This window comes from Cetorhinus maximus, chromosome 9, assembly GCF_964194155.1.
Source record: "Cetorhinus maximus chromosome 9, sCetMax3.hap1.1, whole genome shotgun sequence".
NCBI classification, from domain to species: domain Eukaryota; kingdom Metazoa; phylum Chordata; class Chondrichthyes; order Lamniformes; family Cetorhinidae; genus Cetorhinus; species Cetorhinus maximus.
Genome location: NC_135887.1, coordinates 88339535 through 88351985, shown reverse-complemented (window position 1 = coordinate 88351985; position 12451 = coordinate 88339535). Strand labels below are relative to the sequence as shown.

Below are 12451 nucleotides of genomic sequence, written 5' to 3'. Positions count from 1 at the left end.
TGGGATGTAGATTATCAGGCCCTGGGGATTTTTCAGCCTTTAACCCCATTAATTTCCCTAGCACCATTTTTTACTAATACTGATTTTCTTCAATTCCTCCCTCTTGCTAGACCCTTGGTTCCCTAACATTTCTGGGAAATTATTCGTGTCCTCTTTTGTGAAGACAGAACCAAAATATGTGTTTAATTCTTCTGCCATTTCTTTGTTCCCCATTATAATTTCCCCCGTTTCTGACTGTAAGGGACCTATGTTTGTCTTCTCTAATCTTTCTCTCTTCACAAATTTATAGAAGCTTTTACAATCAGTTTTTATGTTCCTTGCAAATTTACTCTCATATTTCATTTTCCCCTTCTTGATCAATCTTTTTGTCTGCTTTCTCTGAATTCTAAACTGCTCCCAATCCTTAGGCTTGCTGCTTTTTCTTGCAATTTTATGTCTCCTCTATGGATGTAATACCATCCCTAATTTCTTTTGTAAGCTATGGTTGAGCCACCTTTCCTGTTTTATTTTTGTGCCAGACAGGAATGAACAATTGTAATTCATGCATACGTTCCTTAAATATTATCCACTATCCACTGTCAACCCTTTTAGTAAGGTTCCCCAACCATCATTGCCAACTGGTGCCTCATACCCTCGTAGTTCCCTATATTTAGATTCAGGATCCTGAGCAATAGTATATGGTATAGCATATTTTGAACTAAGAAGAGACAAGAGAATTCAGAGAGGCGATGGCCGTAGCAGCTTAATAACATAAAACTTTAGTCAGTCAGAAAAAAAATCATGCCATTGCCCAGGTTATAATGCTGAGTGCTGATGGCAGGCTGTGATTTCAGTGAGATTTATAATGGACTTTTTGACAGATGAAACAATAGACCTTCAAATTTTTCCATAGAATACTACAGAGAACAAATAGTTCCAGGGATGAGTAGCTTCAGTTACGTAGATAGATTGATGAGGCTGGCACTGTTGTCCTTGGAGAAGAGAAGGCTGAAAAGAGATTTCATAGAAATATTCAAAATCCTGAGGGGTCTGGATAGAGTAGATAGGGAAACATTGTTCCCATTGGTAGAAGGATCGAGAACAAGTGGGCATAGATTTAAGATAATTGGCAAAAGAAGCAATGGGGAGATGAGGAAAAACTTTTTCCCGCAGCAAGTTGTTGGGATCTGGAATGCATTGCCTAAGAGTGAGGTGGAGGCATTTCAACTGAGACATTTAAGAGGGAATTGGATTATTATCTGATGAGGAAGAATGTGCTGGGCTATGGGGAGAAGGCCAGGGAGTGGCACTGGGTAAATTGCACCTTCTGAGAGCTAGCACAGACATGCTGGGCTCAATGGCCTCATTCAGTGCTGTATCTATCCTGTATTTCTGTGAAGTAGACCATTCAAATTTGCAGGGGTGACTTTCTCCACATAAGTCATCTGGCCTAATTCTATTCTCCTGTTCATTCTCCTTATCCTACAAAATTCCTCTTTTTCAAGTAGCTTATTTGTTTAAAAAAATAGTTTTCCGCTTCAACAACATTTTATGGCACAGAATCCCACACTCACTGCGTAAGGAGTCTTTTAACCTCCCCTTTAATTCTTTTTGTGGTAATCTTAAATTTATGATCTCTTGTTATCATTTTACCATTCAATGAAAATAATCTATTACTATTTACCTCATCATAACTGTTTGTAACCTTGAAGACCTCTATCATGTTCCATTAACTTACTCAGCTTTAGTGAAAAATTGACCTATTCAAGTCTCTCATCATAATTCTAACAACTTTACACCTTTTTCATTGCTTTTATATCATTCCTATAATGAAGAAACCGAATCCAATGATGCTGTTTAACTTTTGAATTATTAAAACAAAATAATCTTGAATGAGTTTCAGAATCATGTAGGCTAATATAAAATGTGGTATGTTCCAACATTTAAACCAATAGAATCGGACGAAATGATGGGCTAGATTTTTGCGGAGTCAGGGAGACTCCACCAGCCTTTAAAAATGGCAGTAGGGACTCGATTCCAGGATTTCTGGCCCTATTTCCAGCATCCCCAATTTTCATCAGAGCACGAAAAGGCTGCGGCCTGGTGTTGGTCGCAAGCCCACACCATGCACCCTTGACCTGGCTGTGTCCATTGTGGGTAGGCATCTCCTAGCCCTCTGCAATTTTTGTGGAGCTTTTCAATGAATCATGGTTCATGGCCTCTCAGAGGTGTTGTAAACCATAGTCTGGATGAGAGAACCTTTTGAAAGGTAAGTTCAAAAGGTCTCACCTATGCCACTTCATGCCCCTCCACCCATCACCAAAGGACACTCATGACGCCCATGCCAATTGATGCCCCTCTACCCTCTCCTAATGGCCTAACATACACTCCATGCCAACTTCTGCTCTCCACCCACCCTCAATTTGCGCAAGATAAAGAGGTGTAAAGTGCTTGCATTTTCTGCTACTGATACTTTAAAGACCTGGTTGAGTGACACTTTCATAGGCTTGTAGTACAAGGAGATTTTTGTAAGAATTTTTAAAAAATTCTTTCAAGGGATGTGGGCTTTCCTGGCTGGGCCAGCATTTATTGCCCATCCCTAATTGCCCTTGAGAAGGTGGTGAGCTGCTTTATTGAATTGCTGCATAAGAACTTAAGAAATAGGAACAGGAGTAGACCATTCGGCCCCTCGAGCCTGCTCTGCCATTCAATAAGATCATGGCTGATTTTCTTGTGTTTCGATTTCCACATTTCCATCTACCCCCAATAACCTTTGGTCATCTCTGCCTTAAAAATATTCAATGGCCCTGCCTCCATCACCTTCTGAGGCAGTAAGTTCTAAAGTCGCACAACCCACTGGGAGAAAAAATTTCTCCTCATCTCTGTCCTAAATTTTAAAACAGTGCCCCCTGGTTCTGGACTCATCCGCAAGAGGAAACATCCTTTCAACGTCCACCTTGTCAAGGCCATTCAGGATCTTATATACTTCAATCAAATCACCCCTCACGTTTCTAAACTCCAGTGGAAACAAGCCCAGTCTGCCCAACCTTTCCTGATAAGACAACCCACTCATTCCACGTATCAATCTAGTAAACCTCCTCTGAACTGCCTCCAATGCATTCACATCCTTCCTTAAATAAGGAGACCAAAACTACACACAGTATTCAAAGTGCAGTCTTACCAATGCCCTGTATAACTGAAGCATAACATCCTTACTTTTATGCTCAATCGCTCTAGTAATAAAAGATAGCATTCCCTTAGCCTTCTTAATTACTTGCTGCACCTGCATACTAACATTTTGTGACTCATGTACTAGAACACCTAGATCCCTCTGTACCTCCGAATTATGCAGCCATTCTCCATTTAAGTAATGTTCTGCTTTTTTGTTCTTCCTGCCAGAGTGAACAACTTCACATTTTCCCACATTAAACTCCATTTGCCAGATCTTTGTCCACTCACACAACCTATCTATATCCATCTACAACCTCCTCACATCCTCTTCACAACATACTTTCCTACCTATCTTTGTGTCATTTGCAAATTTAGCTACCATGTCTTCCCTCCCCTCAACTAAGTCATTGTTGTAAATCATAAAAAGTTGAGGCCCCAGCACAGAACCCTGTGGGACTCTATTCGTCACATCCTGTCAATCCGAAAAAGACCCATTTATGCATGCTCTCTGCTTTCTGCCAGCCAGCCAATCTTCTATATATGCTAATATACTACCCCCTATACCATGCGTCTTTAGTTTCTGCAATAAACTTTGATGTGGCACCTTATCAAATGCCTTCTGGAAATCCAAGTACAGTACATCTACAGGCTCCCCTTTATCCACCACGTATGTTACTCCTTCAAAAATTCCAATAAATTGGTTAAACATGATTTCCCTTTCACAAAACCATGCTGATTGTTCCTGATTGCCTTGAGCTCTTCTAAGTGCCCAGCTATAACCTCCTTAATGATTGATTCTAACAACTTTCCCATGACAGACATCAAGCTAACTGGCCTACAGTTTCCTGTTTTCTGCCTCACTCCTTTCTTGAATATAAGGGTTATATTTTCTATTTTCCAGTCTGATGGAACCTTTCCAGAATCTAGCAAATTTTGGATAATTAACACCAGTGCATTGACTACCTCATTAGCCAACTCTTTTAAGACCCTAGGATGTAGTCCATTGGGACCCGGAGACTTTGCTCAGTACCATTTCCCTAATGATTTCAATTTCACCAAGTTCCTCTCTCCCTTTCACCTCCTGATTTGCAGCTGTTACTGTAAAGTTTTTTGTATCCTCTATAGTGAAGACAGAGCAAAATATTTGTTCATTTCTTCCACCATTTCCTTATTATCTACTATTAACTCCCCACTGTCACGCTCTACAGTGGTGACCATGTGCTGTCGGTTCACCCACAGTACTATTAGGGAGGAAGCTCCAGGGTTTTGACCCAGCAGCAGTGAAGGAATGGTGATATATTTCCAAATCAAGATTGTGAGTGGCTTGGAGGGGAACTTCCAGGTGGTGGTGTTCTCATGTACCTGCTGCCCTTGTCCTTCTAGATGGTAGTGGTTGTGGGTTTGGAAGGTGCTGCCTCAGGAACCTTAGTGAGTTTCTGCAGTGCATCTTGTAGATGGTACATACTACTTCCATTGTGCGTCGGTGGTGGAGGGAGTGAATGAGGGATGGGGTGCCGATCAAGTGGGCTGCTTTGTCCTGGATGGCGTCAAGTTTCTTTAGTGTTGTTGGATCTGCACTCATCTAGGCAAGTGGAGAATATTCCATCACACTCCTGACTTGTGCCTTGTAGATTGTGGGCAGGCTTTGGGGAGTCAGGAGGTGAGTTACTTGCCACAGGATTCCTAGCGTCTGGCCTGCTCTTGCAGCCACAGCATTTATATGGCTACAATTATGAATGAATGACAGTTTTGTAAAAACTTTTCACACATGTCATTATTCCTATAGGATTCAGTGGTCCTACACAGAGTTTAGACTGGGCAAATGGGCAATGAAGAATAGGCTGGCATAGAGAGTATGAGGAGCCATGGGGGGTGGGTGGAGGAGCATGAGATGGTATTAGTTGGCATGGAGAAGGTATAGGGAGTGTGTTGGGGTGTGAGTGGTGTTTTCTGTTTTATTGATTTTATCGTAACTGGAACAAAGTCCCAGAGCACCCAGACAGGCCTTTTAAACAGCCCGCCTCCCCACCCAGCAAACCCTGTGGCTGTCTCCAAACTCTTTCTGGGGGCGCAAGTCCAACTTCAGTTAGCACCTGCCCCTGAGACAAAAATTGCGCCTTTGCAGGCTCTTTACCTAAGGGGCCAGCAAATTTCCTGACTTTCAATGCGCGCCTCTAGGATGAAAATTCAGCCCCATGTGTGCGTATGTGTGGGTGTGTGGGGGTGGGTGGTGGCACGAGGTTGGTATTTGTTTTACTTAAGAACGTGCAGCCTTGTATAATTCCAGAAATAATAATCAGTAATTATTACATTAGAAAGTTTCACTTCAGAGGGATCACATCATGTAACTCAAAACAGAAACATTGTTTAAAGAGTGTAACTGCCTATGTCTGTAAAATGGAAGAGGGGACAAAACTTGAGTGTTTAAGAATTTATACAAGTAACTAAAATGTAACTTTTTATCTCTGAAGTCAAAGCAAGGGGAAATTAAGCAATTGATAATTTTGTAATGGAAATTTTACAAACTTCAGCAAAACATTGCATTAATTTATATTTACTAACAGATTTGCCTGGTTGAAAATTTGCAATTTGGAAAGGCTCTAAAGGACCTCCTCAATGTTCACCAATGGAGACTCGGGCTGTTATCGACAAGCAGAGCAGGAGGCTCAAATGGACAGCAAGGAAAAGACCAGCATTCACATTGTGGAAGTCGCAGAAAAAAAGCTGTCGCTAAGACAATTCAGTAAACTTTCACATTGACAGAAAAAGACCTGGCAGATGACATAACAAGTAACCATAAGGGAACAAGGATGGGGTAAGGTGGAGTGGTGCATGATACTTATGGAGGAACAGAATGATATGATTGGTATGCCATTGTGCAGGGTGATACACATATATTTTCCTCTCCCAGCTGCCAAGTCTCTTGGTGAGCACGAAGAGGGTGAGGCACAGAACCAGCATTGGGTGCATGGGCTCAATATGAGGGTCTGAGTGGTGGAAGCCTCAGGTCCAATGTCAGATGGATGAGACAATGGAGCTTGGGGTTGAGCAGCATGATCCAGACACCATGTGTTCTGGGGGTCAGGGGCAGGGGTGGCATTCATGAGACAGACACGGGAGAAAACTTCAGCCCTGGAAACTAAATTCTTTATTTTTGATACAGCAGCAGTTTTATACACATCAAAACTATGTTTTATATATATATATAAATCCTACAAATCACTGGTTATAGCATTAGCAAATGAATCATTAATACATTTATATTACATTTCTCGGTCTGTTAGTTTAACAAGTCTATTTTAATGACTTAATGCCACCATTAAAACAGTAGACAAAATGTACAATTATGTTAAACATCTGTGTGCTAATGTCACAAACAGTAAAATCCAGACTATAATTAAAATATTTGAAACACTAGTAACATAGGAATACTCTATGAATTTGTGCATATGTACAATGCAGGTCTTCATATCTGGAGTCTGAGAATTCCTACCTTGCTATCTACATCAACAGTATGTCTCTTTTTCTTTCTCCCTCATTTATTCCATCTGCCAAACAGTGTCTCTACCTCTCTCTTCATCTGTTTCTCACTCCCTCCCCTAACTATGAGTTTGATTTAACATAAGCCACTCAGGATACATGGTTAATGTAATAATAGCACTAATTAAATGCATGACCATCCTAGACATGGGACCAACCCAGGTTGGAGTCAGTAAAAAAACATGAATTTTCAATAATTTACAGGTTTGAAGGGGCCCAATAAGATAAAGTTTCAGGCCATAATGTTTAATTTTTTGACAATCTGATATGGCAGAGTACCCAATTAAAGCCAGGATTAAATATGACCTTACACAAAACTATACAAATTTATGTTAAAATTGTCTGTCTGAAAGAAAAATAAAGGTGGAGGATAGAAATTAAGAGATGCAGTATGCAATTAACTTCTTGGTCAAATGCATGGTTGGTAAAGGCAAATATAACTGAGCTATGTAAACTAGAAAGTCCCTGGTGCCTGGTTCATGTGAAACTAGCTTATCTGAGGCAAAGTGGCTCAGTTTTAGTGCCTCTGAGTTGGGGAGGAGAATAAGGCATAGTGATCTTGCACCTGATAATTATCCAGTCTGAAAAATGGGCATACGTAGACATTGGGTAAGGACAGAATTGGGTCTGATTGTGATGGCTCTCACAATTGAATAGACTGCTGATTCTAGCTGTTTAAGCACTCTGACAGAGGGCAATGAAGACCAGTGGGCATGGTGCTTTATATGAGAGGAATGGAGATTCGGGGATTGGCCCTTTGGAGAGGATGGAACAAGAGAATCACCCGCATCTTGTTAAAGGGAGTGGAAAGAGAGTGTGACGGCATTAAATGCAGAGAGGCTATTATCAGCTTAAACTTGCGAATAGTGGCGTCGGTAACTTCAGACCTTAACCACACCCTGCATTTTCTTGCAATGTCAGCAGGGTCTGCCAGTGTTTAGGGGCAAAAGAGGCAAGCTAGCGTTTGGGCAACAGACCTTTCAAAAGATCACACCACAGATGTGTGTGTTTTTTATTTTCTCATGACTGTTTCATTTGCATTTTTTGTTTACTTTCAAATCTGCTACATTTACCACGTATTTCTGCTGTTTTGTTATTTCTTATGCTTTTGGCCTTTTCACTCCTGATTATTTGCTCATCTTCCTGTCCATTTTTATATCCCTGCACCATTTAATTGATATATTCAAGTTTTATATTAAACATCTTACAAGTCATTTAACCTATTAACTCTTTTCATGTATATAAAAACAAAAATAAAAACAAAAAACTGCGGATGCTGGAAATCCAAAACAAAAACAGAAATACCTGGAAAAACTCAGCAGGTCTGGCAGCATCGGCGGAGAAGAACAAAGTTGACGTTTCGAGTCCTCATGACCCTTCAACAGAACTAAGTAAAAATAGGAGAGGGGTGAAATATAAGCTGGTTTAAGGTGTGGGGAGAAGTGGTGGGGTGGGGGGGGGGGTGGCTGGTTGTAGGGACAAGTAAGCAGTGATAGGAGCAGATAACCAAAAGATGTCACAGACAAAGGAACAAAGATGTGTTGAAGGTGGTGATATTATCTAAAAGAATGTGCTAATTAAGAATGGATAGCAGGACACGCAAGGTACAGATAGCTCTAGTGGGGGTGGGGTGAAATAAGACTAAAAGGGCATAAAAGGTATAGATTTTAAAATAATGGAAATAGGTGGGAAAAGAAAAATCTATATAAATTATTGGAAAAAACAAAAGGGAGGGGGAAGAAACGGAAAGGAGGTGGGGATGGAGGAGGGAGTTCAAGATCTAAAGTTGTTGAACTCAATATTCAGTCCGGAAGGCTGTAAAGTGCCTAGTCGGAAGATGAGGTGCTGTTCCTCCAGTTTGGGTTGAGCTTCACTGGAACAATGCAGCAAGCCAAGGACAGACATGTGGGTAAGAGAGCAGGGTGGAATGTTAAAATGGCAAGCGACAGGGAGGTCTGGGTCATTCTTGCGGACAGACTGAAGGTGTTCTGCAAAGCAGTCGCCCAGTCTGCGTTTGGTCTCTCCAATGTAGAGGAAACCGCATTGGGAGCAACGAATGCAGTAGACTAAGTTGGGGGAAATGCAAGTGAAATGCTGCTTCACTTGAAAGGAGTGTTTGGGCCCTTGGATGGTGAGGAGAGAGGAAGTGAAGGGGCAGGTGTTGCATATTTTGTGTATGCATGGGGAGCTGCTGTAGGTGGGGGTTGAGGAGTAGGGGGTGATGGAGGAGTGGACCAGGGTGTCACGGATGGAGGCGAAGGAACTGAGAGAATGGGATGGAATCCTTACAGGAAGCGGGGTGTGAGGAGCTGTAGTCGAGGTAGCTGTGGGAGTCGGTAGGCTTGTAATGGATATTGGCGGACAGTCTATCACCAGAAATTGAGACAGAGAGGTCAAGGAAGGGAAGGGAAGTGTCAGAGATGGACCATGTGAAAATGATGGAGGGGTGGAGATTGGAAGCAAAATTAATAAATTGTTCCAGGTCCCGACGAGAGCATGAAGCAGCACCGAAGTAATCATCGATGTACCGGAGAAAGAGTTGTGGGAGAGGGCCGGAGTAGGACTGGAACATGTAGGACATATCCTCCTTCTTCCTTAACCGAGGTTTTCCACCCACGGTCGTTGACAGGGCCCTCAACCGTGTCCGGCCCATCTCCCGCGCATCCGCCCTCACGCCTTCTCCTCCCTCCCAGAAACATGAAAGGGTCCCCCTTGTCCTCACTTATCACCCCACCAGCCTCCGCATTCAAAGGATCATCCTCCACCATTTCCGCCAACTCCAGCATGATACCACCACCAAACACATATTCCCTTCACCCCCCCTGGTGGCATTCCGTAGGGATCATTCCCTCCGTGACACCCTGGTCCACTCCTCCATCACCCCCTACTCCTCAACCCCCACCTATGGCACCTCCCCATGCATACGCAAAATATGCAACACCTGCCCCTTCACTTCCTCTCTCCTTACCGTCCAAGGGCCCAAACACTCCTTTCAAGTGAAGCAGCATTTCACTTGCATTTCCCCCAACTTAGTCTTCTGCATTTGTTGCTCCCAATGCGGTTTCCTCTACACTGGAGAGACCAAACGCAGACTGGGCGACTGCTTTGCAGAACACCTTCGGTCTGTCCGCAAGAATGACCCAGACCTCCCTGTCGCTTGCCATTTTAACATTCCACCCTGCTCTCTTGCCCACATGTCTGTCCTTGGCTTGCTGCATTTTTCCAGTGAAGCTCAACTCAAACTGGAGGAACAGCACCTCATCTTCCGACTAGGCACTTTACAGCCTTCCGGACTGAATATTGAGTTCAACAACTTTAGATCTTGAACTCCCTCCTCCATCCCCACCCCCTTTCCGTTTCTTCCCCCTCCCTTTTGTTTTTTCCAATAATTTATATAGATTTTTCTTTTCCCACCTATTTCCATTATTTTAAAATCTATACCTTTTAGTCTTATTTCACCCCACCCCCACTAGAACTATCTGTACCTTGCGTGTCCTGCTATCCATTCTTAATTAGCACATTCTTTTAGATAATATCACCACCTTCAACACCTCTTTGTTCCTTTGTCTGTGACATCTTTTGGTTATCTGCTCCTATCACTGCTTGCTTGTCCCTACAACCAGCACCACCCCCCCCCCCCCACCCACCCCACTTCTCCCCCTACCTTAAACCAGCTTATATTTCACACCTCTCCTATTTTTACTTAGTTCTGTTGAAGGGTCATGAGGACTCGAAACGTCAACTTTGTTCTTCTCCGCTGATGCTGCCAGACCTGCTGAGTTTTTCAAGGTATTTCTGTTTTTGTTTTAACTCTTTTCATGTAATTGGTGCATCTATTGGTTCTCTTTTCTTTCCCTCGCTTCTCCCAGGTATGTCCTCATTTTCCCAACCTTAATAAAATACCTATCTTTTGTTGAAATACCTATCTTTTGTCTGTTAAAGGGTACCCACCTGAAATATTAGAATGTATTTTCTCATGATTTTTTATTTCCAATATTTCATTTTGATATCAGATTTCTAGCATTCACAATGCTCCTTTTCAGCTACAAAGCCTGCTGCTTTCACACAATTACAACCAAGGCTGCTCGGTCGTCAGTTTTGTGGTGGGGGGGATTAGCAGCTACTCTTAGTTTTCTAGATTGACGTGTTTGATCTCACTTTTATTTGTGGCATCTTACTGAGACAAATTAGCTGCATGGTGCATCGAAGTTATTCTGCTTCAAAGTAACTCAATCCATGTGAAACGTTTGCCACATTTCTGAGGCATGTGATAAAGCGAGATAAAAATGTAAGTCTTTGGCAGATGTGAAAAAAGAACATTAAATTCCGTCTGACGTACTTCCCAATATTTATTTTCTAATTTCGGTTGAGTACTTTTTTAACACCAGATTGTAGCCTTAAATTCTTAACAGTCCCGCCCCGGTCTCAGGTTCCTTGAAACCTGACAAAATATGACCTGAATAATTTAAACTGGTACCACCTCGGTCATTCCAGCCCACATCAACCAGCAGAGAAAAACTCTCCATTCATTCTCTCGGTAAATCTGATGTCCATGCGCGACCAATGAAAGACATGGCCTGAACCGCGTGAGAGGAGTTGATGCAGGAAAAAGCCAATAGCAAATGGGATTTGGCGAATGGGCGCCTCTCTTAACCAATAAGATGGTTCAATTTCCGTCTAGGATATCCACCAATAGCATAGTGTGAACTGCCAGTCTGATTAACAGTCACCTGAGCCAATCACTGCGAGAAGTGGCTGTGATTGATGTAGAAACTAGCCAATGTTGGGCTGAGAGTCGAGACCCTCGAGTTTGTTGCTGGATGTGGTCTTGAAATTGGGGAGGAAGCCAAGGGTGGAGAGCGGCCAGGAGGAAATGCAGGCGAGGAGACAGGAGAGCGCTCTTGATCTGAGACACAGGCTGGCCAGGGAGTGAGGGGAAGCGGGGAGAGACTGAGACACAGCTCGGGTAGGCAGGGAAGATCTGAGACACAGTCCAGGGGAGGGATAAGAAGCCATTGCCTGGGCTTTTTAGTGATGGGCTCGAGCACAGAGTGTGAGCGCGGCAGGTTCTTTACCTGGGAGGAAGTGCAGAAGCACTGTACCCGCAGCGACCGCTGGCTGGTGATCCACAGGAAAGTCTATGATATCAGCGAGTTCAGCAAAAGGCACCCGGGAGGCGCCCGAGTGATTGGGCACTACGCGGGGCAGGACGCTACGGTAAGACTGGCACTTCAACAGTAATCAGTGTGAGAGAGAAAGGGCACTGAGAAATAATCAGAACGATTACTCACCAATAGGGAAAAAGAAATTAGTGAACAAAAAGCAGAGGACGACAAAATCTCAACGTTTCTGGGGAAGTTTTAAAGCTGACGGAGTGCAGTTGCTTTGTTACTGATCAGTGATCAGAGTGAGCGAATACTTCAATAATAAGGCAGAATGAGGTCTGAACTCACTGATCAATCATCACAAAGAGAGTTGTTCTAATTTTGATCTTTTCTGAAGGTGTGCAAGTAAAAATGCTGCTTTATAAGCAGACCGACTTTCTATAATCTAAACCATAACAGGTAACGCGTGTTGAATAGCATGTCCAGGTTTAACAATAAATCTGAATGCTGGAACTCCTGTCATTGAAGATCACATGGTATGCCTATCACATCCCCTGTTTCCACAGGCAGACAGAGAATCAGAAACATTACTGATCAATAATTGGAGCAAGATTCATGATTGATTGTCACAGGCTAATAATCAAAGATCAATGATC

At 42.8% G+C, this 12451-nt stretch overlaps 1 protein-coding gene across 2 annotated transcripts in view; it reads left to right on the top strand.

Moving 5' to 3' along the window:
• Positions 1–11544: 11544 nt before the first annotated feature.
• The window catches only part of LOC144684811 (acyl-CoA (8-3)-desaturase-like), a 42137-nt gene continuing 41230 nt past the window's right edge, over positions 11545–12451 (top strand). Inside the window, exon 1 of one of the 2 annotated variants that reach the window (XM_078549062.1) lies at positions 11545–11907. In XM_078549062.1, coding sequence (XP_078405188.1) covers positions 11725–11907 — 183 coding nt within the window. In that variant the 5' untranslated portion in view covers positions 11545–11724. The remainder of the gene's footprint in view (positions 11908–12451) is intronic. The other variant, XM_078549063.1, reaches the window with a different exon arrangement.